Here is a 26673-nt window from a genome sequence, read left to right as displayed (position 1 = left end):
GTTAACCCCTGGTACTGAACCTGAGACGTACTGACGCCAGTGGCGCTGAGGGCAACACCTGGTGCAGCCGGCAGGCTCATAATCAGAGGGGCGGCTGCAGGGGAGCGTCGAGGGCAGCTAGGAGGTCTCCATAGGAGTGGGGCATCGCTCCGGGGAGGACTGAAAATCGGGTACGAGACCGGCAGGCGTGCGTGATTGATCGCGCGGGGTGGTGCAGATGCGTACACCGTGATCTCAGGCCAGAAGTGGTGTTAGGTGCACAGACCCGACTGTGGCCTGTGACAGGAGAGGAAGAGTTGCCATACAGCAGTACCGGACACAGAAGGGGATAATCCGAGGTCCCCAGTGCCGGGGTGGGAGGTGACATGGTAGATTGGTTGAGGATAACACCTAGGTATTGGATGGGACCCGGGCTTCATACAGATCCAGCAGGTCAGACACTAGGGGTGGATTTGAGTGGTTAAGCACTTGGTGGGAGGCGTTAATCATACCTAACAGTTGCAGTATAGATGCTTGCTGCATGTGGATGGGGGACCCAGGGATGAGCCAGGGCAAGTTATTTTCTGTCTGACTCTAGGGGTTGACTGTAAGGCTTGGAGTGAACATGGACTTAATCATAAATTTGGCCATGGAGGGGGGGGGCGCCTGGGTGGCTCAGTTGGTTAAGTGACTGCCTTCGGCTCAGGTCATGATCCTGGAGTCCTGGGACCAAGTCCCACATCGGGCTTCCTACTCAGCAGGGAGTCTGCTTCTCCCTTTGACCCTCTTCCCTCTCATGCTTTCTGTCTCTCATTCTCTCTCTCTCTCAAATAAATAAATAAAATCTTTAAAAAAAAAATTTGGCCATGGGGTCGGTCCACATGGGGTGATATTGGCCCAACAGGAGAATGATTCCTGTAGCCCATGAGGTGGCATTGGGTTCTAAGACTGAGAGGGTGAGCGGTATACAGTGTGGAGTCTCCAGGTGATGTTGAGAGATTTAGTCAAGACCTGTACAATGTCTGCCACAAATGTGGGTCCATTGTCACTATGGATTGTTAATGGCAGGCCAACCCAGGGCACGATCTCCCGCAAGAGAGGACTTCAGCTACTTCCCAGCTTTGCTCAGTCGTACAGAAGGCTTCGACCCTCCCAGAGTATGTGCATACTATTACTAGGAGATACCTGAACCCCCTGCTCGGCTGCACATCTGTGAAGTCTACCTCTAGATCTTCGAAGGGGGTTGCTCCTATCCTCTGGACACCTGGTAGGGGCCGTGGTGCAGACCGAGCATCTACTTGTTCCTCGGCATAGTGCTGGCAGCTGACTGATGTAATAGTGCTTTATTTTTGAGAAGGGCCTCTGATGGTTTTTCTCAGATGAGCGAGTTGGTGGTACTCCTTGACTAGATGCCCTCCAGTTGCTGTTGGAGCAAAGATGCGCCTGTCTGGCATCATCCACCATCCCTTTTCAGTCAGGGTGGCTCCCTCAGCCACGGTCCATTCATTTTCCTTTTTAGTGCAACTGGGTGGAGGGACTTCTTCCGGGGGTGTTAGGGCCATGGTGAGGGAAGGGGCTCTGTCCCTGTCCTCACTGGCTGCGGTCTTGGCTGCCTCATATGCCAGGCGATTTCCCCGCGCTATAGCGTCGTCTCCTTTCTGGTGTCCCTTTCAGTGCAGGATTTCTACTTCCTTTGGAAGCCAGATGGCTTTGAGGAGTCTCAGTGTCTCCTCCTTGTTCTTGATAGCTTTTCCTGCTGCGGTTAGGAGGCCCCTTTCCTTGTAGACGGCTCCATGTATATGTACCGTAGCAAAGGCATACTGAGAGTCAGTATAGATGTTGACTTGTTTGCCGTCACCGAGGGTGAGGGCTCGGACTAAGGCGTATAATTCAGCCTGTTGAGCTGACCATCCAGCTGGTAATGCCTCAGCTTCTAGGACTTCAGAGGTTGTGGTTACTACATAACCCACCTTCCGGGCACCCTCTTGTAGGTAACTGCTTCCATCACTGAACAGCGTGAGCTCTGGGTCCTTTATGGCTTGGTCCCACAGATCTGGACGGCTCACATAGGCTTCATCAGTCACTTTGGAGCAGTCATGGTCTGGTTTCTCCTCTTCTGTGGGGAGAAGGGTTGCTGGATTTAATGTCCTTACTGTTTTGAGTGTGACCTGCGGGTTTTCCCAGAGGAGCCCTTGGTGCTGTGCTAGCCGAGAGTTGGGAAGGAAGCGGGGTCCCTGTGCGTGCATGAGGGACCTTGACGTTAAGTTCCTGCCCCAGGGTAAGTCTGTCCGCCTCCTTGATGAGTAGGGCTGTGGCTGCCAGCGCCCTGGGGCACAGCGGCCATCCCACTGCCACAGGGTCCAGCTTCTTTGACAGGTAAGCAGCTGGCCGTTGCCAGGGCCCAACAGTCTGGGTGAGTACCCCGAGCACTGTTTTTTCCTTTTCATGCACAAAGAGATTGAAGTGTTTTTCTACATCTGGTGGACCCAGGGCTGGAGCCCACCCCAGGGCGATCTTTATCTCTGTGAAATCGGCTTCTGCTTCCTCAGTCCAGGCAGGGGGTTCTCAGTCTGGTCCCCCTAAGAGATCATAGATGGGTCTTGCTATTGCCGAGAACCCAGGCATCCAGGTGCGGCAGAATCCTGCAGCCCCCGGGAATTCTCGTAGGCCCCTTGTCTGGGGCTGTGGCAGGGAGGTGATGACTTTCTCTCTCCCCGGCCCTAGTTCTCTTTTCTCTTGGGTGAGGAGGAAACTGAGGTATCGGACCTCTTGGCAGATTTGTGCCTTCTTCCGTGAGGCCCGGTACCCCGAGTCTGACGGGAGCTGTAGGAGGGCCTTTGTGCCTTTTGTGCAGTCTTCGTGTGTGTCAGTGGTGAGGAGGAGGTCATCCACATACTGGAGGAGGGTGCATCGTGTGGCCTCTTGGGAACCTGGCGAGGTCTTCGGCCAGTGCTTCCCCAAAGAGGGTTGGTGAGTTTTTAAACCCCTGCGGGAGGCGCGTCCAAGTCAGTTGCATCTGGCGCCCTGTATCAGGTTCAGGGCATTCAAAGGCAAATAGTGGCTGGCTCTGGGGAGCTAAGCGGAGGCAGAAGGCATCCTTCAAATCTAGGCAAGTGAACCATCTGGCCGAACCTGGGATTTGGCCAAGGAGGGTGTATGGATTTGGGACCACTGGGTGCCGAGAGATGGGCACCTTGTTGATGGCCCGCAGGTCTTGACCTGGTCGGTATCCCCCGCCTGGCGGGGGTAGGTCGGTATCCTTGACTGGTGGGAGTAGGCAAGTCTGAACCCCAGCGGGCTGCTCCGTTGGGCCTGGGCACAGAATAGCCTCCATTCTTCTTCCGTCAGCGTGGTACTTGCTAGTGGTAATTGCCTTGGGTTCAGTCGGAGGCTAGTGTGTCCAGCGGGCTCAAAGGTTATCTGAGCCCTAAGTTTGGAGAGTATGTCTCGGCCCAGGAGGGGGATGGAGCAGTCAGGCAGATAAAGGAATTCATGTCGCACCTTGTGGCCCCCGAGTCCGCACTGGCGAGCCTGGCACAAGGGCTGTTGCATCGCCTGTGCCCCAGTGGCGCCGAGGACGGTCGCAGTCCTTTTGCTGAAGGGTGCCACTGGGGAGGGACGACAGAGTGCTCGGCCCCAGTATCAACCATGAAAGTCACTGACTGGCCCCCCACCTTCATTCTGACGGTGGGCTCATGGGGGCCAAGGAGGAAAGAGCCCGGTCCCCCTCAGCCCGAGTCCGTTCCCACAAGGCCTGTGAGGGCCTCCCCCCGGGGTTCTTCCCTGTAGCGGCTGGGCTTCCGAGCCTTTCCCCGGTTGGGACATTCGTTTTTCCAACGCCCTTTCTCTTTACAGTAGGCACATTGATCCCTCGCCCAGGGGGTTCTGGGCTCCCCCCCTTCCGGAGGTCAGGATCTCCCTGCCTTTGTGTTGTCGTTTTCTTTCAGGGTGGCGGCGAGGAGGCTGACTTTCTTTTTCATGTTTTTGTCGGCTTCCCGTTCGGCTGCGACCTCCCTGTTCATGTAGACCTTACTGGCAATCTCTGTTAGTTGGGTGATGTTCATCCCGGCAAAACCCTCTAGTTTCTGAAGTTTTTTCCTGATGTCTGGGGCGGCCTGAGCCACGAAGGAGGTGTTTGCCGTCTGTTGGCTTTCCTGTGCCTCGGGGTCAAGTGGAGTGTATATCCTGTAGGCTTCACATAGTCCTTCGTAGAAGTCCCCGGGGGCCTCCCCTGGTCGCTGAGTGACCGAGGATACGTTAGTCACGTTCATGGGTTTCTTAGCTCCTGCCCGGATTCCCCGGAGGAGGGCCTCCTGGTACCGGTGGGTGTGGGCCTGTCCCTCGGTTGTGGTGAAGTCCCGTGCTGGGCGCTCTTCGGGTGCGGCCACCTTAGGCCAGGCAGCAGGGTCGATGACTCCAGCTGGTGCCTGCTCTTCCAGGTGCTGCCGTGCACCTTGCATTATTCTCCTCCTTTCCTCTGTGTTCAACAGGGTGCGGAGTAACCGTTGGCAGTCTTCCCAGGTTGGCCGATGAGTCCAGCTGACGAGGTCGGTGGTGGAGAAGGGCTGATAAGACATCATGGAATGGCCCAGGTTGGACTGTCCCGTCTTCATCATGCCTCTCGGGTCCCTGCGTCCCTCATACCGGCATTTGAAGGGTGCTTGTGCCCAGCGTGGGGCGCAGCCTGGCTGCTGGTCCTGGAGAAAGTGGATCTTTTGGGCCTGGGGGCTCTGGTGAAACCGATGGCGGTGGAGTGTCTGGAGCTGAAGGGCCAGGTGTAGACGGTCTTGGGGGTAAGCGATTAAGATCCTGGCCTGTCCCTGCCAATTGAAAACGAATCGCACCCAGGGGGGAAGAGTCTGAGCAGTTCCTAGCCAGGAGTCAATGTATGGAAACTGGTCAGGGTGTCCTGGTTCTCCTGTTAGGACTCGCCATACTCGACGAATCGTTGGGACATCGAATGTCCCTTCTGAAGGCCACCTGACATCAAAGGTGGGCCATTCCATTTCACATAGGATTCTTAACTTGCCGGGGTTCATCCTGACTCCGTAGTCTCCTGAAAACCCCTTCCTGAAATTTTGGATCATGGTCTCTAGAACCATAGGTTTACTTTGCCCTGACCCCATGGTGATGTCCCCGTGTGCAGTGGCGCAGAGACAGACAAGGCGTGGGGTGCCTCCTGAGGTGAGGAGACCAATCAGATGCCCTTCTGGCCGTGTCCCGAAGGAGCTTGGGTGAGGCTTAGCTGTAGCGGTCTCAGCGTTGTGACTTACAATCGGAAACTGTTCTGATACCGCCATAGACTGTATGCCATTCACCACAGAATTGCAGACGGGCCCACTCAAGACTCGGTAGACTTCTGGGGACCTGAAGGGTGCCCCCCCGTGGGGCTACAGAATCAGTGCAAGCTCGGACTGCACATTCACTCCCACATTCACACTCCAGAAGTTATTACATTCCCTCCCTGGGAGTCCTGACCTGTGAGACCTCCAAGAGGGCTCTGGGAGGTGATCAGGCTCCCCTTCCGCCCCAGTGGGGGAGGGCCTGTCTGGGTCCTGGGGCCCCAGGCCTTAACTGGAATCCGATGTTGGGACCAGGTCCTCACCTGCCAAGTTTCCTCGAGTTGGGTGGGAACAGCAAAGAGGGGCCAGCCTGAGGTGGCGGGGGCGGGAGACTGCCAAAAATTAGGCAGGGTACACCTTCTCCATTATGATCCCTCGTTCCATCAGTGCCCCCGCTGTTGCCCCCAAACCGGTGGCAACAATGGGCCAGCACGGTTGGGTTTCCTGGTCAGGGAACCAAATGTTACAGAACCTGGACTGGATCGCCTGACAGAAGAACCAAGTGGCACCCGGAGATCTTGGAGCATAGGAGGTTTATTTAATGCTGGCGGGCTCAGAGGAGAGTGCTTTCCAAAGGTCTGAGCCCCGAGCACAAAGGGGGCAATTTGTACACTTCTACTTCCGCACACGTGGCACTTTTGGTGTGTGTGTGAAGCGAGGCAGGGAGAAGAACCCGAATTGGTGGGTGCGGGAAGCAGAGCAGGGAGAAGAACCTGGAAGAGCCCCGGGGCAAGGACTGGAATTCTCTCACTGGCTTGGTCAGCCATCTTAGGACACAGATTTTCCTTATCATGACCAGAGAATGTTGTATTACTTTACAATATAGAATTTACTGAGGTTTCTTTGTGACTGTTCCATTTTTGTGAAAGTTTATGTGTGCTTGCAAGGAAGGTGTATTCTCCATTATTGGGATACAAATATCCAAATATAGTCATTATTATTACTGCTAAGTCTTGTTATTAGAGCACGAGCAGGGGGAGGAGCAGAGAGGGAGGGAGGGGGAAAGAATCTCAAGCCGACTCCGCACTGAGCATGGAGCCTGACATGCGGCTCGATCTCACAACCCCAAGATAATGATCTGAGCTGAAACCAAGATTCCAACTCTCAACCGATTGAGCCACCCAGGTGCCTCAATTATATTGTTGGGTCTTAACGTTTATTTACTTTTTGTCTACTTCGCCTTAGACTGAGAGCATTATTATTGTTTATTTATTTATTTTTTTAAATATTTTATTTATTTATTTAATTGACAGAGAGAGAGAGACAGCGTGAGAGGGAACACAAGCAGGGGGAGTGGGAGAGAGAGAAGCAGGCTTCTGGCGGAGCAGGGAGCCCGATGTGGGGCTCGATCCCAGGACCCTGGGACCATGACCTGAGCCAAAGGCAGTCGCTTAACCGACTGAGCCACCCAGGTGCCCCTGTTTATTTTTATATAATATGTTTAACTCATAAATATTTGAATATTATTGTGTTTCACCTTGTTTCTTTTTGTGTCTGCTTTGTGAGGGTGATTGGGGTGTTTCTTTGATAAGTATCAGAGGTTTTATTTCTTCATTGTGAATTACAGCCTTTAGTGTTGTTAACCTAAAAAAAAAAAACTGCCAGTTATTTTATTAGCAAAAATGGGTTTGTGTGGAAATAGCAGAGAATTAATTCAGGACACGCTAGCTGTGGCAAAACCATAGAGAAGTCCAAAAAACAAAGAATAGAAAGGTTCTTTTAGAGAGGGGAAGGGGTGTAGGGAGGGGATGAACTGGGAGCTGGAAGTGTAGTGGCTTCTGGTTGGCCGAGCTGTGACTGCCTCTCGTTGGCTGAGCTGTTGCTGGGACGGAAGAAACCTTCCTCCTCCTGCTGGGATTTTAAGGAGCATCCTCCAGGAGGTGCCTCTCTTCCTCTTGGGTCCACAATTGACAACCAGTGCTTGGCGTGAGAGCCCCCCCGCCAGCCTCTGAACTCCATTCTAGACAAGGTTTCCTTTTAGTAATTTTCACAGGGATAGGAAGTGTCTGTTGGATTTCCTGCTTTGGCCGGAGGCCTCCCTTTTCTGGTATTAGGACCACGTCGCCTCCTTCCGCAGATTTGTGTGTGCCTGGCACACCTTTACTGTTCCGTCATGGTTAACTTTTCTGTTTTGATTGAGCTTCTTGAATATACAGTCAGGTTTTCTTTTGTACATCAGTGTGATCATCTTTTTTAGTGAGTTAAGCCATTTACATTGAATGACGTCTGTGCCTGATCTCAAGTGTTGTTTTATGTCACGTTTATGGTGTGATGTGGCACATTACTGAGCTCCTTTCTTCAAATATGTTTTCCCTTTTTAATGTGTATCTTTTTGGGTAAAGGTGCTATCTTTTGTTATTTAGGAAGGCTTGTATTTATTTTTCCTGTGGCGTCGTTTCCTTTGTCTTCATGCTTCCCGTCTCCGTTTTCCCTGTTCAGGCCCACGCACTGTTTTGTTTGCCGGCATCACCTGCTAGCCCTTCTCTCCCATGGGGGCCGGTGAACCTCCTCTACTCCGATCCTTGCCCCTCCTCTTCCTGCCTTTGCAGAGCACTATTTCCACCTTTCTGAGAATATGCAACATTTACACATTCTTTTTCCTTGTCTCCCCCCCCCCCCCGCTTTTTTTTCCAAACTTTGACCTACAGTGTACTGTACGTGGTAGTCACACCAGTTCTGGTGACGTTCTCCTTGTGTCTTGTGGTCTGGTGGGGCCCGTCCTCTAGGAGAACCCCGAGGAGGTCCATCGAATCCATCCATCCTGCAGGTCTGACGCTGCTTCCCGCAGCCTGGCCGCCTGAAGAATGGCCTGGCTGGGCGCCAAATCCCTGACTCATATTTGTCTTGAATTTTGTGAAAATATTATTTCACTGTGTTTTTGTTGAGAAGTCTATTCCCACTTTGACTTACTTTCCTTGTTATACACTTGGACTTGTAAATCAAAGGCTTGAAGGATTTCTGAAATACTTAAAAGTCTGGTAGTTTTGTTGTGAGGTGTCTGTGCTGGCCATCCTGGATTGACTTTTCCAGGAGCATATGTACCCTTTTGATGTATGGATTCAGGTTTTCTTTTATTTTCAGAAAGTTTCATTGCATGTGAGCTTTAAGTATTAGTCTCTTAATTGCTTGCTTTTCCTCTGCGGGAGCTTCACTCGTATGTTTACTAGATCTTCTCTGCCCGTCCTCCGGGACACCTGCTCTCGGATTCGTCTTCGTTCTTTATTCCATCTTTGTTCTCTGGCCTGTTTTCCTTCTTCTTCAGGGTCCTTATTGGCCCAGTGGAATATATTCTCTCCTAGGTCTATTGCTGGTCTTTAAGATAACTTTTTCTTCAGTATCTTCCCCGAATTAATTTAACTCTGATTTCACATCTTGGCTCTCTGTCCATTTTGGTTTGAGTGTTGAGTTTCTAATTCAGGGTGTTGCTTCATGTCTGCACGTGCTTGTTCTATTTCCTTATGGTTTACCAGCAGGGGGTCTCTCAGAGGAAATACTGGAATCGGTGTGTGGAGCTTCTCTGCAGGAGCACTCAGTGCTGCAGTGACAAGATCTGTGAACACATTAAATTTCCATCAGAGTGAGAGGAAGTAAAAAGTTGTGGGAAATGTCTGGCAAGAAAAATTTCCAAGGAGCGTTAGCCAGCAAGGAGGCAGTCAAGCGGTTGCCCTTCGCCCTGGGGGAGGCCATGTGTTGACCACGGCCTTTGCTGTCTGTGCAGGTGGCCTCTGCTGAGGGCGTCCTCTACGCGCTGACCGTGCCCCAGCTGCAGCTGCTCTCCAGGACCAGTGTGTTTCCGAGCAGCCCCACCAGTCTCCTCTGCTCTCCTGACTGCCAGTGGGTGTTGGCTTCGACCCAGGACTCAGACTTGGGCCCAAAGGTCAGTGGCTTTGTGCACACAAGGTGGTGAGTTCTGTGCCCAGGCTTGTGGATGGGTCTGGGAGGGTGGCTTCCAGTGCAGGACCAAGCCTTGCAGAAGCACCTGCAGACAGGACGGTCCAGGGACAGAGGAGTCATCTGGAGCAGACTTCCAAGTGGTAGGACAGGAATACAGAGCAAGACGTTGGAGGCAAAAGCATGCCAGTGGCGTACACTGCTCAAAACCACAAGAGCCCTTAAAAAACACAAGAGCCATTGATTTGGTTGTCCTATCACACCGACCAACCCAGGACTGGTGTGCAAGATGTTGCCAGCAGGGCCCGACCGGCTAGTCCAAGCAGTGGGGAGAGCAGGGCGCACAGGGGCACCGGCAACCCTGTAAGACACAGGTCACTGGGTGTGGGTCTGCGGCCCTCCTGGGTGCTTGTCAGCAGCATGGACCACATGGCGGTGTTCCCCCAGGTGTTCTACACTCGCTCCCTACTCTGTCTGGTAGAGGATGAACCTCCTGTCTCCACCACTCTCCCCATCTGGCTGACTTCCAGAGCCTGCTGGGCCCCTGATGAGGCAGCCAGGCTGATGGTGATGCACAGAAACAATGATAGCGGGCAGCTGGCCATCACCACCTACGAGCTGGGGGCCAAGCAGTCCCAGGAAGGAGTGGACGTTGTGGGTAAGGGTCCCCGTGCCAGGACTGTCACTGTTGCACTGTGGTGCCTCAAGCACAGATTCCTCGTGTTTCCTTTGGGGCACTTTTCTTCCCTCTCAGTGAATATAGTGGCCCAACAAATGTCTTGTTGTTTGTGATTGTACTGGCTGAGTGGTTGAGCGCTTGCCGCATTCCGGGCCTTCTGTGTGGCCCTGGGATCCAGACACGAACCACTGACTACGTACAGTCTCGCCTCTCCTGTCTTGTCACAACTGTGGCAGACACACTCTTCTTGGTGCTAAGTGTGCACAGAGATGAGTAAAAGCCACAACCATTTCTTCCCCAGGGAGCTCCCCAGCCAGCAGGAAAATAAGACCCATAGCCGTCTTTTTTTCTGCCTCCTCTCTCTCCCAAACTGGATGTCACTGTGACTGGCCTGCCCTGTGGCCCTTAGAATTTTTTCTTTTGTATATATTCATTTGTTTTCATGTCATCATTTGACCATAAACTTTACTTTGAGCTTCCTAGCAGCCAAGGAGAAAAGGGAAACGGGATGTGTATTCTAATCCCTTGTTTGGTATGAGCATGAATTCTTCGAAAGGTAATTTTTTTCCTTGCTGGTAAACCATAAGGAAATGATCCAGTTAATTAAAAACAAAAACAAAAAACAAGGAATGCTATACAGTATAAAAGACAGTATCATCATCATAGTTTTTGGCAGATGTTATAAATGTCATAGTTCTCATGGCGCCATGTCTTACATCACCCTGCCGTAGCTGGGGAGGGGCAGGGGGCCTATCCCCTGGAAGGTACATGTGCCAGATACTGTCACTTCCACATGCATTTTTGCCTTGAATCTTTACAGTCCCCTTAAGTAGGGCACCGTCATCCGTATTGGGAGAGCGGATGACCGGGAGGATTCAGGGAGTAATTGCAGGTGTGACCACAAAGATGTTGGTCTTGTCAGTGTACCATGTCATCTGAGGTGAGGCACGTGTGCCCCACACCCCCAGCTGCTATTGAGAGATGACAATCTGTGTTTTTATTTGAAAAAGTACAACAGATTGCAAGTTTCCTTCTGCCAGACACCATGACACCTCCTCACCTCATGAAGGGCCACGGCTCTCAGGTGATCCTGCTGGTGTCGGGGCCGGAGCTAGTGCTCTTCACCATCCAGGGCCTGCAGCTGGCAGCCTTCCAGGACCACCAGAGGCCTGTCACATCCCTGTGGGTGGTGAGTGTGGGCCCGCCTGCCTGCATCATGGCCCCGCCTCCGGAGCCTGTGGCTCCGCCTCACTTGGCTTCTCATTTCAAGGACCAGAGCCGAGTCCTCACTGCTTCCTTCGACCTCTCCCTGCGGGTCTACGTGTGGAACAAGGAAAATAAGTTTCCTGTCCTCAAGAGCTGCTATCACCTGCTCGGGGGCTCCCACAGATGGGCCAGGTAACTGCTTCCAGTTCCCTTTGCTTGACCCGTGAAGTGGCCTCACCTGGCCTGCCGGCGGCAGCTGTTAAGGCATGTGGCTGGGACTTGGGTCTCAGCCCGGCCTATTTGCACTCTCTGGGGACCTGAGATAAGTCGCTGCTCAGATACCATTTCCTGCTCTGCTTGAAAGCAAAGATGCTAAGCAGCATCTACATTATCTCCTCTAATGTACAAAACTGTCACCTACAGTTGGTACCACCCACTCTCCCAGATCAGAGGCTCTGAGATGTGGCTCTTTTGCCCACAGTCCCACAGGGACGCACAGTGACACCCAGGTGGGCCCGGCATGGACTGCAGCCCCGCTCTCACCTCCCGCCCTGAGCCACACGATTCCAAAACCATTTCCCAAACGCAGATGGTGGTGGAGTCAGTGGGGTGGGGTGGGAAAAGTCCCAAAGAATGCAGTTTTGCTTTGGTTCTTTAATTAGTATTTTGGAATCACTTGTTTCTTCTTGCCAGACTGAGTTCTGCAAACGGACAGGGTGGGCAGACCTGCCCCGGGCCGCTCACGGTGAGATGGCTGACCGCCATCACTTAACTGGTATGAGGTCGGAGGTAATTGCAGCCTCCTGTGGCAGACATTTTACTGTCATAAATGAAAAAATACCAAGCCCCAAACCAAATATTTAAAAAAAACTAGATTTCTGTAACAAACCTACCTCATTTCTGAGTTTTCAGTCAGTTGTCATTTGAAGATAATTATTAAAGCAAACTAATTAATACAGAAAAACTTCATTCCTTTTAGTAAACAAACTCAACTTTCTGGTAAGAAAGAAGTAGAGATTCAGCTTAAATCTTATGATAACTGGTAGGTTTTAACACTCTCTTAACTTGCTAAACAAAGCATAGGGGACAGCCTGATGCTCCCGTTCTGAGAAGGACTTGCATCAGTTGCTTCTTCACTCAGGATTCCTCCTTAAATTCCTTTGAAGTTTGAGGCCATGTTTGCATCTGCTTTGCTGTATCTTTGCTAGTTAACGCCCTTATACGCTTGCCCCTTCATGCCGCTGCCCTTCAGGGGCGGGGGCATCGTGGCTTCACGATGCTGAGTCTGCCTGTGACCAGGGGCCGGCGTTTGTGACATACCTCTCTGGCGGGAGAGGTCCCGCTTAGACGCCGCAACCACTCGGACCGTCGTGATGCCTCCTCCTCCAGAGGCAGGAAGCCTCTCTCTGCTGAGGGACACACGGTGCAGACATTTGTTCTCATGGTCGCTGGAAAGTGAGGGGATTATGCTCCCATGTTGGCCTCAAAATACACTTTTCCCGTTTCTTTTCTATGTGTGTCTTTAAAGAATTCTCTACATCATTCCTGAGTGATTAGAGCATCCTTTCACTGAAATAACACTGTTTCAACTAAGCAAGCAAGTGGCACTTTTAGAAACTTTTTTACATGTCTTTTGAAACACTGCCCTGCATGCACTACACAACGGGAACCCTCGTGCTGAGCAGGTAGCACTGTGAGACTCTTGAACACGTGTTTTTACACGCTGAATTACATGGATGTAGAATGGAAAACATCTTTCACTGAAATGACATCATTCTCAACGTGATAAATAAGTAGCACACTTACTTAGAAATATCTTTTCAAAAGTGTGCTTTAATCAGGACCCCAGAAGGGATCATGATTTTCAATTATGCCCCTTTCCTAATTCAGAAGAGATTCCTTCAGAAATCCTTAGTTGAGTGGTAATTTCTTTTGGGAGCTTCCTTTGGCAACAATAAACTCGGCACTCTTGCTCCATGCTGTTCCCTGGAAGGTTTTTCCAGCACCTTTTTGAATGCCTCAAGACATAACCAGTACTTTCTGAGAGCTTTTCAGTTTCCTAAAATGTTATCATCTGTGAATACATAATGCGTAAATAATTCTCTAAAGAAAACAGGGAACATGGGTGTGTTAAATATAACTTTGCCAGAAACCTAGCCATATACCCCCAGGTATCTACCCAAGAGAAATGTTACATCCAAACAAGGACTTGTACATGAACGTTCTTAGCAGCTTTATTTTGTCTTGTTCTATTTTTAGTGTGGAGTTTCTTCTAAGCTAAAAGGTAGTTCATGAAAGCCAAAGTGGCAATATTTTAGAAGCAATCTATGGCCAAAACCAGCTTCTACCGGAAACTCAGGTCCCTTTTGTGGTTTGGCTGGTATGGTTCCGTCCCCACCTGCTCACTCTCTGTCATACCTCAGAGCAGCATTGTCTTTCTAGGCAAAGACAGCATCATGGAGAATGACGGCTCCTGTCGGTGTCTTTCACTGAGACTGGCTGGGAATTGATGGCCTGATTCTCGGTTCTGGGGAAATGACTCTACCCTGTTGAGATTGGATTAGGTGCCTGTTCTCTACTGGGAATTTCTAGACTTGCTGAAATCAAAATTCAGACAGCTACCATCAGGAGGGCCCAAAGCTGATACTCCCACTCCAGAATGTGAGCATATTTGCTAATTGGTAGGAATGAATGCAGGTCTCCACACGGATGGGGTGCACTAGGGTGGAGAAGGTCCAGAGGTTGTGTTCCATCTTTACGTAAAGGCTTAGCTACTTAAATATGTGTCTTCCTCAAGTTTAACATGCAGCCTGTCCCTTCCTTTTGCAGTGGATTCACGCATGTGGAAAGTGACAGTATGAGCATTGTAGGTGTGGAAGCCAGAAGCATCGGGACGAGTATTCTGAGGTCGTATTGCTTCAACATGCAGCGTGGCTCAGATGATTGTGTCAATTGAAGATAATCTCATTTTGGTGAAAAGCTTGTCTACATACAAACTAAATGATTTTTTTTTTTTTATCAACACTGGAAAAGGAATGAGCAATTCTCAAATGCCTCTTACGGGCCAGGCACTGTGCAATGTGACTTTTTTTTTTTTTTTAAGATTTTATTAACTTATTTGACAGAGAGAGACACAGCGAGAGAGGAACACAAGCAGGGGGAGTGGGAGAGGGAGAAGCAGGCCTCCCACTGAGCAAGGAGCCCGATGCGGGACTCAATCCCAGGACCCTGGGATCATGACCTGAGCCGAAGGCAGACGCCTAATGACTGAGCCACCCAGGCGCCCTGTGACTTTCTTTTTAAATCCTCACAACAAGTCAATGAAGGACATATGATGTCTCTATTTTTCAGACAAGGAGCATGACCAGTAACAGAGACCCATTATTGGCCTGTTGTCTGGCTGCCATGCCACCTGCCCAAGCTTATTCAGACAGTAAGTGGGAGAGAGGAGTGGATGTAAGAAGGCCCATGTTGAAGGTACTAGACTTGTATCCTGATTGTTTTGTTGTTCAGATATGTAGTGAAGTAAGGAAATGTCCTATTCTGTTACATGCTTTAGACACACATTAATAAATAGTTGTGTGGTGCCACACTGCAGAACTCTAGGGACACCATTTTGTACTCTGTGCAAGTGGCATCCCCGGCGTTGGTCCACAGGGAGGCCCCGGCTGCTTTGGTGGGCGTATCATTAGTGTTCTCAACTGTAAGCGACGGGATAGAAAGCAAGAAAGGAATTTACTGGAAGGAAATAGAGCAGTGCACCAGGTCAGTGGGAAAGCTGGAGGAACAGACGTGGAACTACAGGAAGCAGGGCAGCGGGCAGCAGCCAGGGCCCGTTCCAGCAAGGTCTGGCCTGCCGTCGTTCGCCCCGAGCGCTCCCATGGTGCTGCCGCTGTCTGAAAACGTCCCAGCTGCCCCGACGCTCAGAACACCAGGATGTGTGTGCGACCTTCTGGCTTCACCACATGCCCACACCACCTGGGCCAGGATGCGGGAGAGCGACCCCTTCAGCTTCAGTTGAGCGGCTCCCAGTCGACTTGCACTGTGAAAAATTCTTCAAAAATAGGAAGCATTCTTGAGAAACAGACAATGAGGATGAAAAACTCTCTACTACAACCTGTGGCTTCAGCTGTCCAGTACCACAGCCCCTTCTTCCTGGCACTTTATACCCAACATAGCACCTGTGCCCCATATAGACAAACCCAGATATAGCCATTTCCTCAAAAGGAAAAAATCTATAGCCTACCCTCACCCCCTTTAAAAATCTAAGATAAGGTTTATTTTGGGATAATTTTAGGTTTACAGAAAAGTGGCAAAGGCAGTGCCGTGGATTCCATATACCTTTTGCCCAGCCTCCCCTGGTGTGAATATCTTACATAACGTAAGATATTTGGAAACCCAAGGTCTTTGTCAGAACTCTCTGTTAATCCTATTATAGCCCTATCTGGTGCGCAGTGGTCCTAGTGCATCCTGCGTACAGCCATGGGGGAAAGGGAGAGGAGACAAGAAATTAGCTAAGATAAACACATGTGACACGGCAAGAAAGGAAACCGCTGTTTCAGAAGATGAAGGGAAAGTTCAGGTAAGTTGAGATATAGGAGTTTTTGGTGGAGACACATGAAAAGAGGGAGTGTTGGCAAAAGGGGAGGTCAGATAAGGGAATGGTAAGTGTATGGGCCACCTGAGAGGCACGGACATGTGGTGACTGGGAAAGCAATATGGTCAGTTCTTAGGGAAGGCAGCCAGCCAGAGCCTGGCGTGTGCTGGCTGCAGCGTTAGGGTGGTGTCGTGTCTGGCTGTGGTGGCCCTGCCCAAGGACAGCGCTGTGGACCCCCGCTTTGGGTGTGATGTGGGAAGCTTAGGAGGGAGTCCTGATGGGGGCACAGGAAACTCTTGTGGAAGGTGTGTGTGTGTGTGTGTGGGGTCTGGCAGACAGGCTCCTCCTGGGAAAGCAAGGTCTGTGAGGTGTGACAGCACGACCTGGTGGAAACACAGATGACTCACGTCCTCTAAATCCAAGTTCTGAGGCTTCTTTCTCCATACGGCCAGGACTGCTACTGCTGGGGGAGCACAAAGGCCTCAGTGGCACCTCTGAGTCCTGCCAGTAGGCAGCTCTCATCCTTCCTCTGAGCCTCTTACTCTAGGTGCAGGCCAAGATACTCTGTATTAAGTAGAAATAGAAAACATTGAAGAATTTTCCCTAGTACTTGGCCACAAGTGAAGTCTTCACAAATTCCAAAATACTAATTGCTAACTATAAAATTCCTTTTTGAAAAGACAGTCACGCCAACACACAAACACACACCATTAAAATTCACTTTTAAATGATGAGTTAAATAAAAATCTAAGCAGAAGTGATGAAATATCAATAATAGAAGATAATTTTCTTAACTGGGTAAAAGGAATATGAAAGACTGCAAACATGCTTAATGAAAGGTAATCACAATACTGATGTTAGAAACAAGGTAAGCACAACATTGATCACCACCATGATTAGTATTGCCCTGGATGTACTAATGTAATACTTTTTTAAATTCTAAAAAAAATGATTAGAAATGGGTATGTGTGCTATAATTTCTAAATAGTACTATCTCGTTTAGAAACTTAAGAAAATCATTAAAATTAGCAAATCAGCAGGATTGGTGACTAGGTTATCTACATGTTGAAATTAGTGTAACAAAAATTAGAAAATATGATAGGAAAATTATCCCATTCACAGTAACACCAGAAACTATAATATCTTGGGATCTAAAAAGAAGAAAAACTTTATGAAGAAAAAACACAGCTTTTCTAAAGGAATAAAGAATAGAGATAACCCATGTTCATGGATAGAAGAATTACTGCTTCAAAGAGACCATATAGTGAAAGCAATACCAATAAAATTCCTACCATTTTAAAAACAATGTAAAAAGATGATTATTGGGTGTATATGGAGCTATAAGAGGACAAGAGTAGCCAAGACAGTCTTGCAGGAGCAAAAGGGCAAAGGAAGGGGTAGACCTGCCCTTTGAATTATGAAGACAAAATTAAACTTTGTCATTGCAGCAAGTGGCATCAGTGTGTGAATAGACAATAGAGAATCAAGAAACAGACCCAGGTATGTTTGGAAATTGGGTATACAATATAAGTGACATTTCAAGTCAGAATGTGATCTTGGAAGGACTGGCTATCCAAATGGAATAAAATCAGATTCCTTCCTCATACCGTGCACAAAAATAAGTTTTTTTTTTATGTGTAAAGGATCTAAACAGCATTTTTAATTATAGGGGAAAAGTTAGAAAAGGCATCATAGAAAAGCAAAACCCATAGCGAAGTAGTCTATATCAAAATTTAAATCTTTTGTACAAGTGACACCATAACCAAAATTAAGACATGCCATTGACAGCAACCCCTAAATTGAACTAAGAGGAAATGTAATTTACAGGAGAAACCAAACCCTAACGTACAGGAGAAAATGCTCAAAATCATTAGTAATCACAGCCAAATAAAATAATGACCTATCACTTTGTACTATTAGGCTGGCAAAAAAAAAGTAGAAAGCTGGATGAAGCTGAGTGTGTGCAGACACATGGACACAGGACCCAGTGATGGAGACAGCCTCAGTCCTGTTCACATGTGAATGTCTGGCCAATCCAAGGTATGTGTTCCAGTAGCGCAGGTTCAGGGAAGCTGTCTCAGCTCCCTACCAGGCCTCCTCTCCCCGCCATTCCCCTGTTCTGGTCCACAGCAGGCTGCCTTCTCATTCCCCGCACCTGGCAGGAGGGGCAGGTTTAGATGCTACTCTCCTTTGCTCTGAGGGTGAAGCTCTTTGAGGTCCGCGCTCAGTGGGGGACTCAGTCTTGTGCACCTCTGGTGTGTCCCATCCAGCACCTAGTGGCTGACAGGCAGCTCAGGATGCCCTGCAGTGTGTGCCTCAGTCAGCTCTAAGTGCAGGGCAGCCTGGTGCAGGTGGGTGCCAAGCGCAGGAGAGACGGAACTGGCTGAGGGAGTTGGAGGTATACGTAAGTTCTGCGCCCCGGCTCAGTCCACCCTTTTGCACCACTCGCTCCCATCGTGTACATCTCTCAGACTACGTTGTTGGGCTTACCATCTCCGAGCCTCCTCCTGCTGAGAATAAAGGCGTCCTTACTCTGGAAGTGTGACCAGGGTCCCAAAGTCGATGATGACCTGTTCTGGATGCCTGCGGCAAGAGCACTAGTGAAGTGAGCAAGAGCCCCTCTGCTGGGTTCCCTTTAAGCAGCATTTTGGGCTATATCTGGGTTGCTTATTTGGTGGGGTGAGCCAGACCTTCCTCCCCAAGGTGATGGTTGTGGTGGATTCCTTGCTCATTGAAAGTCATTGCTGCTAAGTTACTGCCAAGCGATAGCCAGTTACTTACCGAGGTTGTAGACACACTCCACTCCACTCGGTCACCTACTGGCAACCTTAGTCCCTGATGTTTGTCAGTTACAGTCCCATCAGAGCCAATCCTTTCTTTGCCTGTTGGGCTACTGGCCAAGAACAAAAAAGAGTCAGGTGGTAGTCATAGCTTCCCCTTAAAAGGAATGCTTGCTGTGACCCTGAAAGAATTGTCTCCACTCCTATCTCCAGGAGCTAGGATCTACCTATAATCCCTGAGAGTCCGAGGTTGCATGAATGGGAAACAAAATATGCAGGGTTGCTGTCATAATAGATGGGGCCGCTCCCACACTTGTTGGTTCTCAGACTCCTGTATTCTAGCAGTGGTGGCACTATTCATCATTGGTCACTGGTTCACATCCTGGGTGGAAGGTGGTATCCAGGCCATAGTAAGTGTTGACCCCTGGCCAGCACCTTAGTGGGACTGTCAGTAGTCTGTGTCACCATCATATCAGGCCAGTCAGTCCTGGATGATGGGTATGGGACAAGACCAGTGCATTCCACAGTCATGGGCTCATGGTCACACCTCCTTTGGTGTGAAATGGGTCCTTCGTTCTGAGGCAGTACTGTGGGATATCACAGGTAAGGCATTCTCTTAAGTCTTTGGGTGATGGTGTTGGCAGAACCATAGGCAGGTGTCACAAGGACAAAATACCGACCCAGGATTAACGGTGCCAAGTTGATAGCATCAGTGTGCTGTCCATCAGACAGGCCTTCAGCTGTGGTGGTAGGGTGCGTCTTGATACAGGAAGTCCTTGCCATTGGGCCTGTGCTTAGCTGGTCTCCCTGACCTTGTTCCTGGGCCTTTGCACAAGGATCAGACTGGTGAGAAGAGTCTGCCTGGCAGCCAGAGGGTGGTCGTCTTGTTACCGTATTATTGAGAGACTTCCCTGTAGTGTGTGGTTTCTGGTGGGCTTTCAGGTAAGACCCACAGATCTCCTGCTGTTTGCCCTCCCTCCTTGGACTTCCAGTGTGACCCTTCTAGGCCCCTAACCAGGCAAGCCATCTGCCACTGTCACAAGTCCATGTGTCTCTGTACCTTCAGTCATTTTCTTACGAGTGACTGACCGAGCCACTCTCAGCTTGGTATATTTGAAGGACTTCCTTTCACAATGTCTTTCAAGGACATCCCAAGCGGTGCTATAAGGAGGCAGCATGCAGCAGCAGGGCATTTCCGCCAACATGATAAGCCAGGCTGCTTGTGATTCACTCTGAGTCCTTTTCTTGTGCCGGTTAGTCGTAGGAACCCCCCGTGAAGCATGGGTGCTGTCGAGGGGAGAGGCAGCACAGGTACGAGTCTGGGTCACATGTTCTGTGATTCACTTCGGCCTCGTGGCCACGCTTAGGTCCAGTCCCAAACAGGCTATTACCATTGCACAATAGCTCACTGCTGTGCACACTGAATTCTGTGATGGGTGGATCATATCACATCTATTTTATGATGGGAAACTGATCAGTTCTCACTTGGTGTCCTGCTGTTGGGTGATCTCTTGCTACCAGGGCACAGGAGCTGCTCTTCACATGACTGGTTCTCATCCCTAGAAGGCACCGATTTACTCTAGAATCCTACCCCTGTGTTCTCTCTCCGGTGTTGGAGCTTTCCAGATTCCAGACATCCTAACCAATCACAGATCTTGCTAGCACCTTCTGACCTGCTGAGTTCTAGGATCAAGAAGGGGGTGGGGCGCCTGGGTGGCTCAGTCATTAAGCGTCTGCCTTCGGCTCGGGTCATGATCCCAGGGTCCTAGGATCGAGCCCCACGTCGGGCTCTCTGCTCAGTAGGAAGCCTGCTTCTCCCTCTCCCACTCCCCCTGCTGTGTTCCCTCTCTCGCTGTCTCTGTCAAATAAATAAATAAAATCTTAAAAAAAAAAAGATAGCATCTTGTGCCACAGCTAGGATCTGCTGGAGAGCCTACTTTGGCTCTGGGCCCCTGAGAATTTGGCAGCCTCTGGGGTTGCCCAATAAATGAGTCAGAGGAGTATTCCCAACTTTGGTACTTGTTGCCTCCAAATTCAAATTCCAGAGAGACCCACAAAATGTTATTTTCATTGTTTTTGTTTAAGTGGAGATATATTTGAAGTGCCACAGCTTGTCCTTCACCTGAGAAGAAACATCTTGACATGCCCTTGACCTTCCCAGTGCACGTTTACCCTGACAAATGGCCACAGGTTCCTTTGAGAAATGATTGAAGGAATATTTACTGTGTTCATTTGCGATGGAGTTACAGGAATGTTACTGAAGGGGAACTGACCTTCCTTGCACTGAGTGTGCTCTAGGTCTACATTTAGAGCTGGGAACCTGGTGTGGGGTCCCAATGTTCCATCGAGGTGGAAGGCAACTAGTTCATTCATTCATTTTTTTTTTCCTCTTTATATAAATAAACTAGCATCCTAGGGAATTGTGGTGCAACAGCCACTGCCTCAGATCCCTGCAGGTCAAACCATCTTGATTGCCATTCTGACTCTGCCCGTCCTTAGTCTGCTGGGATGGCCTTGGATATTTTTACTCAAGTAAAAATCAAAGGTGAGTGCCCCATGTAAATGAAGATGTCTCGGGTCTCATATTCTGCCTTCCCTCATCGAACACCAAGATCCACTTTTACGCACACTCCCCAGGCTCTATTATTAGGTCCTGTAATTCCTTTGTTATGTAGGCACTTTTTCGTCAAAGCAGGGTTTGTATTTCTTTCTCCAGGCTCTGCTGATACCTGACTCTTGATATCAACCTAGAGGCAATGAGGAGTAGGGGGTAGGTCCTGAGGAGGCCACGCATCATCATTCAAGGCATCCACCTCAGGTGAGGCTAACATGGAAGGGGCTGTTTCTGACACCAGGAAGGATTCAGGGAAATGGGTGTGTATGTCACGATTCTCAGATTGTCCACCAAAATATCCCAACCCATATATATTACAGTATTACTCATCCTGCATCTGGGCCTGATTTTCACAGAAGACCTGCTGAGGCTGTACATGCAGACTCCTTTGCGTTCTGCCCTGTGCCGACAGAAGATAAGATTCTCTGGCTTTCATAGGTTTTCTGAAGTCGGAGGATGACTGTCATTTACTTTTTGTAAACCGACATGCTACTGAATGTCATCCAAGTGCTAGAGGGGAAACTAGTTCAGGTGGGCCCCTGACCAAGAGAAATAAACAAGAGTACTTGAGACTCTAAGAAGGTACACAGTTTCCTTCCCAGTATGGACATCATATCTGCAACTACAGAAGGTACTTCCTTTGCAAGTACACACAGAACATTTTAAAAGAAAAAAAATATATACTGGGAAGTAAATCATGTCTCAGTAAATGTTAATATTATTCAAAGTATGTTCTCTGACCACAGTAAAATTATTTTAGAAATAAATGACAAAAATATCAGAAATTTTCATGTATTGAAATGAAGTTTTAAAAATTTATTTTCTATTTTTTTCCTTTTTATTTAAATTCAATTAGCCAACATAAGGTACATCATTAGTTTTTGGTGTAGTGTTCAATGATTCATTAGGTGTATATAACACCTAGTGCTCATGACATCACTTGCCCTCCTTAATGCCCATCATCCCCCAACCCAGCTCCTTTTCCACAACCCTCAGTTTGTTTCCCAGAGCCAGGAGTCTCATGGTTTTTCTCCCTCTCTGATTTCTTCCCAGTTTTCCCTCCCTTCCCCTATGATCCTCTGCATTATTTCTTATATTCCACATCTGAGTGAAACCATATGATAACTGTTTCTCTGATTGACTTACTTAGCATAATACCCTCCAGTTCCATCCATGTCAATATAAATGGTAGGTATTCATTTATCTGATGGCTGAGCAATGTTCCATTGTATATATGAACCATGTCTTCTTTCTTCATTCATCTGTTGAAGGACATCTTGGCTCCTTCCACTGTGGACATTGCTGCTATGAACATTGGGATGCAGGTGTCCCTTCATTTCACTACATCTGTATCTTTGGGGTAATACCCATTAGTGCAATTGCTGGGTCGTAGGGTAGCTCCATTTTTAACGTCTTGAGGAACCTCCATACTGTTTTCCAGAGTGGCTGTACCAGCTTGCATTCCCACCAACTGTAAGAGGGTTCCCCTTTCTGTGAATCCTCACCAATATTTGTTGTTCCCTGTCTTGTTAATTTTAGTCATTCTGACTGGTGTGAGGTGGTATCTCATTGCGGTTTTGATTTGTATTTCCCTGATGACGAGTGATGTGGGGCTTTTTTTCATGTGTCTGTTGGCAATTTGTATGTCTTTTTTGGAGAAGTGTCTGTTTATGACTTCTGCCCATTTCTTGACTGGATTATTTGTTTTATGGGTGTTGAGTTTGATAAGTTATTTATAGATCTTGGATACCAGCCCTTTATCTGATATGTCATCTGCAGATACCTTCTCCCATTCCATAGGTTGCCTTTTAGTTTTGACTGTTTCCCTTGCCGTGCAGAAGCTTTTTATCTTGATGAAGTCCTAATAGTTCATTTTTGCTTTTGTTTGGGGGTCTTTTCTGGTTCCATACAAATTTTAGGATTATTTGTTCCAGGTTTGTGAAAAATGTCGATGGTATTTTGATAGGGATTGCACTGAATGTGTAGACTGACCTGGGTAGCATAGAAATTTTAACAATGTTTATTCTTCCAATCCATGAACGTGGAATGTTTTTCCATCCCTTTATGTCTTTCTCAATTTCTTTCATAAGTGTTCTGTGGTTTTTAAGAGTACAGATCCTTTACCTCTTTGGTTAGGGTTATTCCTAGGTATCTTATGGTTTTTGGTGCAATTGTAAACGGGATCGATTCCTTAATTTCTCTTTCTTCTGTCTCATTGTTAGTGTATAGAAATGCAACTGATTTCTCTGCATTGATGTTGTATCCTACCACATTGCTGAACTGCTTTAAGAATTATAGCAATTTTGGGGTGGAGTCTTTTGGGTTTTCTACATGGAGTATTATGTCATCTGCAAAGAGAGTTTGACTTCTTTGCCAATTTGAATGCCTTTTATTTCTTTTTGTTGTCTGATTGCTGAGGCTAGGACTTCTAGCACTATGTTGAACAACGGTGGTGAGAGTGGGCATCCTTGTTGTATTCCTTACCTTAGGGAAAAAGCTCTGTTTTTCCCCATTGAGAATGATATTCACTGTGGGCTTTTCATATACGGCTTTTATGATATTTAGGAATGTTGCCTCTATCCATACACTGTGGAGAGTTAATCAAAAAAAGATGCTGTATTTTGTCAAATGCTTTTTCTGCATCCATTGAGAGGATCATATGGTTCTTGTCCTTTCTTTTACTAATGTGATGTATCACATTGATTGATTTGCAAATGTTGAACCACCCTTGCATCCCAGGAATAAATCCCACTTGGTCATGGTGAATAATCCTCTTAATGTATTTTCGCTGGTATTTTGGTAGGAATTGCACTGAATGTCTAGATTGCTGTGGATACCATAGACATTTTAACAATATTTATTCTTCCCTTTGAGACATCCCTGCCTCAAAGGTGCTCACTTGGTGAAGCAGAGCAGAATCCTAGGTGGGGCAGTGTGGTCCCAGGATCCCTGGAGTCACAGAAGGAACGGGGGTGCCTGAGTCAGAGTTCCCAAGCATTGGAGTGGGGAAACTGGTTAAAGTCAGAGAGCTCAGGAGGGGGCTCTCAGCACAATTCGCCAAAAACAGCAAGCCCGTGCTGCTGCCCGATTGGGTGACCGCTCTCCAAGTGGGGACCCTGCAAAGGACAAAAACATGGGGACCCTCAGCCTTCCTCTGGGAGGGGTGGAGCAGATGTGCGCACCACCGGGGACAGCTCTCAGTGTGGGAGCCCTGCAGAAGACAGGACAGTAGCGGCGGGTGAAGCAGGTGTACGCAGGACCAGGCAACAGTTCTCAGTGCGGGGCCCCGCAAAGTGCAGAAACGTGTGACCCTCTGCCTTCCCCCAGGATGATCTGTGTGGGAGCTTACCACAGGAGTCTGCAGAGTTCGGCACACACAAAAGTGAAGACCGTTTATCCCTGAGGGTTTACGGAAGAGAGAGGACCTTGATCTTTTGGCTCTGGGACTGGAGATCCAGGCGCGGCCATTTTTATTTTGATCCTCTAAAGAGGCCCAGGGAACAAAAGCCACACAGAGCAACTGTAAAACTCTAGCGCTAGGGGAAAACAGTATATAGAATTCAAGGTTTTTTTCTCATGATTTGTTTTATGTTTCAGTTTAAAATTTTCCATTTCTCTTTTTTCTTTTTTCCCTTTTCAACTAGTTTCTTATTTTATCAACTCTTTGTTTTTAAGTCCTTTTTTTTTAACCTTCAATTTTTACATTTACATTTTATAGATATATTCTTCATTTTTGGCTTCCTTTCACTCGAATCAATTTTATTTTTGTATATATGTAAGTTTAGCATTCTTTACAATTTGGGGATTTAGTGTCTTCTAACACACGGACCAAAATACACTGAGGACCAAGTGGATCACCCTGTTTTGTCCACCCTGTGGGATTATATTCTCCCCCCCCCCTTTTGTTTTCTTTCCCATATTTTTTCTTTTTCTTTTCTGGTTTCTGACCTCTTCAGATTTGTCTAGTATGTTATTTTGTTGGGTTGTGGTTGATATATTTGTTTTTGTTCACTCATTCATCCATTCTTCTCTGGGCAAAATGACTAGGAGGAGGAATTCACAACAAAAGAAAGAACCAGAGGTAATACTCTGCCACAGATCTAATCAATATGGATATAAGAAGTAAAATGTCAGAGCTGGAATTCAGGATAGCAATTATAAAGTTACTAGCTGGGCTTGAAAAAAGCTAAAAGACACTAGAGAATCTCTTAGGGCAGAAACAGGGTCTAATCAGGCCGATATTAAAAATGCTCTGAGATGCAGTCTAAATTGGATACTCTAACAGCTAGGGTAAGTGAGGCAAAAGAGAGAATAAATGACATAGAAGATAAGTTGATGGAAAGGAAGGAAGCTGAGGAAAAGAGAGAAAAACAACTAATGGACCATGAGGGGAGGCTTCAAGAAATCAGCGATGCCACAAAAGGAAACAATATTAGAATTACTGGGGTCCCTAGTGGAGAACAGAGAGAGGGCCAGAAGGTATATTTGAGCAAATCATAGCTGAGAACTTCCCTAATCTGGGGAAGGAAATGGGCATTCACATCAAGCGGCAGAGAGGACCCCTCCCAAAATGAATAAAAACAGATCAACACCCCGATGTATAATAATGAAGCTTGCAAATTTCAGAGATAAAGAGAAGATCCTGAAAACAGCTTGAGACAAGAGGTTCTTAATCTACAGGGGTAGGAATGTTAGACTGGCAGCAGACCTGTCCACAGAGACCTGGCAAGCCAGAAAGGCTGGCAAGATATATTCAGGGTACTAAATGAGAAGAACATGCAGCCAAGAATACTTTATCCAGCAAGGCTGTCATTCAGAACGGAAGGAGAGATAAAGAGCTTCCAGGACAGGCAGAAACTGAAAGAGTATATATAACCACTAAACCAGCACTGCAAGAAATATTAAGGGGGGTACTGTAAGCAAAGAGAGAGCCCAAGAGTAACACAGACCAGAAACAGTCTACAGAAACAGGGACTTTACAGGTAATAACAATGGCACTAAATTCATATCCTTCAATAGTTAATGTAAATGGGCTAAATGCTCCAATCAAAAGACCCAGGGTATCAGATCGGATAAAAAAGCAAGACCCATCAATATGCTGTGTACAAGAGATTCATTTAAACCCAAAGACACCTCCAGATTCAATGTCAGGGGTGGAGAACCATTTATCATGCTAATGGACATGAAAAGAAAGCTGGGGTAACAATCCTCTTATCAAATAATTAGATGTTAAACCAGAGACTGTAGTGAGGGATGAAGAGGGACACTATATCATACTTAAAGGGTCTATCCAACAAGAAGATCTAACAATTATAAATATTTATGCTCCTAACTTGGGAGCAGCAAATTATATCAACCAATTAATAACCAAAGTTAAGAAACACATTGATAATACAATAATAGTAGGAGACTTCAACACCCCCACTCAGAGCAATGGACAGATCATATAGGCAGAAGGTCAACAAGGAAACAAGGGCTTTGAATGACAGATGGACTCCCAGATATATACAGAATATTCCATCCTAAAGCAACAGAGTACTCATTCTTCTTGAGTGCACATGGAACATTCTCCAGAATAGACCACA

The 26673-nt window shown here is 47.8% G+C and overlaps 1 protein-coding gene across 2 annotated transcripts in view; it reads left to right on the top strand.

The window, feature by feature from the left end:
• LOC114202938 (F-box/WD repeat-containing protein 12-like) overlaps positions 1–14702 on the top strand; it is a 39054-nt gene extending 24352 nt beyond the window's left edge. For both annotated transcript variants that reach the window (XM_088019026.1, XM_088019025.1), the window contains 5 exons: positions 9040–9198; positions 9660–9870; positions 10902–11080; positions 11162–11289; positions 13927–14702. In XM_088019026.1, the coding sequence (XP_087875152.1) occupies positions 9040–9198; positions 9660–9870; positions 10902–11080; positions 11162–11289; positions 13927–14053 (804 nt within the window). In that variant the 3' untranslated portion in view covers positions 14054–14702. The remainder of the gene's footprint in view (positions 1–9039; positions 9199–9659; positions 9871–10901; positions 11081–11161; positions 11290–13926) is intronic.
• The last annotated feature ends 11971 nt before the right edge of the window (positions 14703–26673 follow it).

This window comes from Eumetopias jubatus, unplaced genomic scaffold (assembly GCF_037043125.1).
Source record: "Eumetopias jubatus isolate StellerSeaLion01/CBP00866 unplaced genomic scaffold, mEumJub1_p1.0 scaffold_15, whole genome shotgun sequence".
NCBI classification, from domain to species: domain Eukaryota; kingdom Metazoa; phylum Chordata; class Mammalia; order Carnivora; family Otariidae; genus Eumetopias; species Eumetopias jubatus.
Note: the sequence above shows the minus strand (reverse complement) of the source record. Positions and strands in the feature narration are given on the sequence as shown.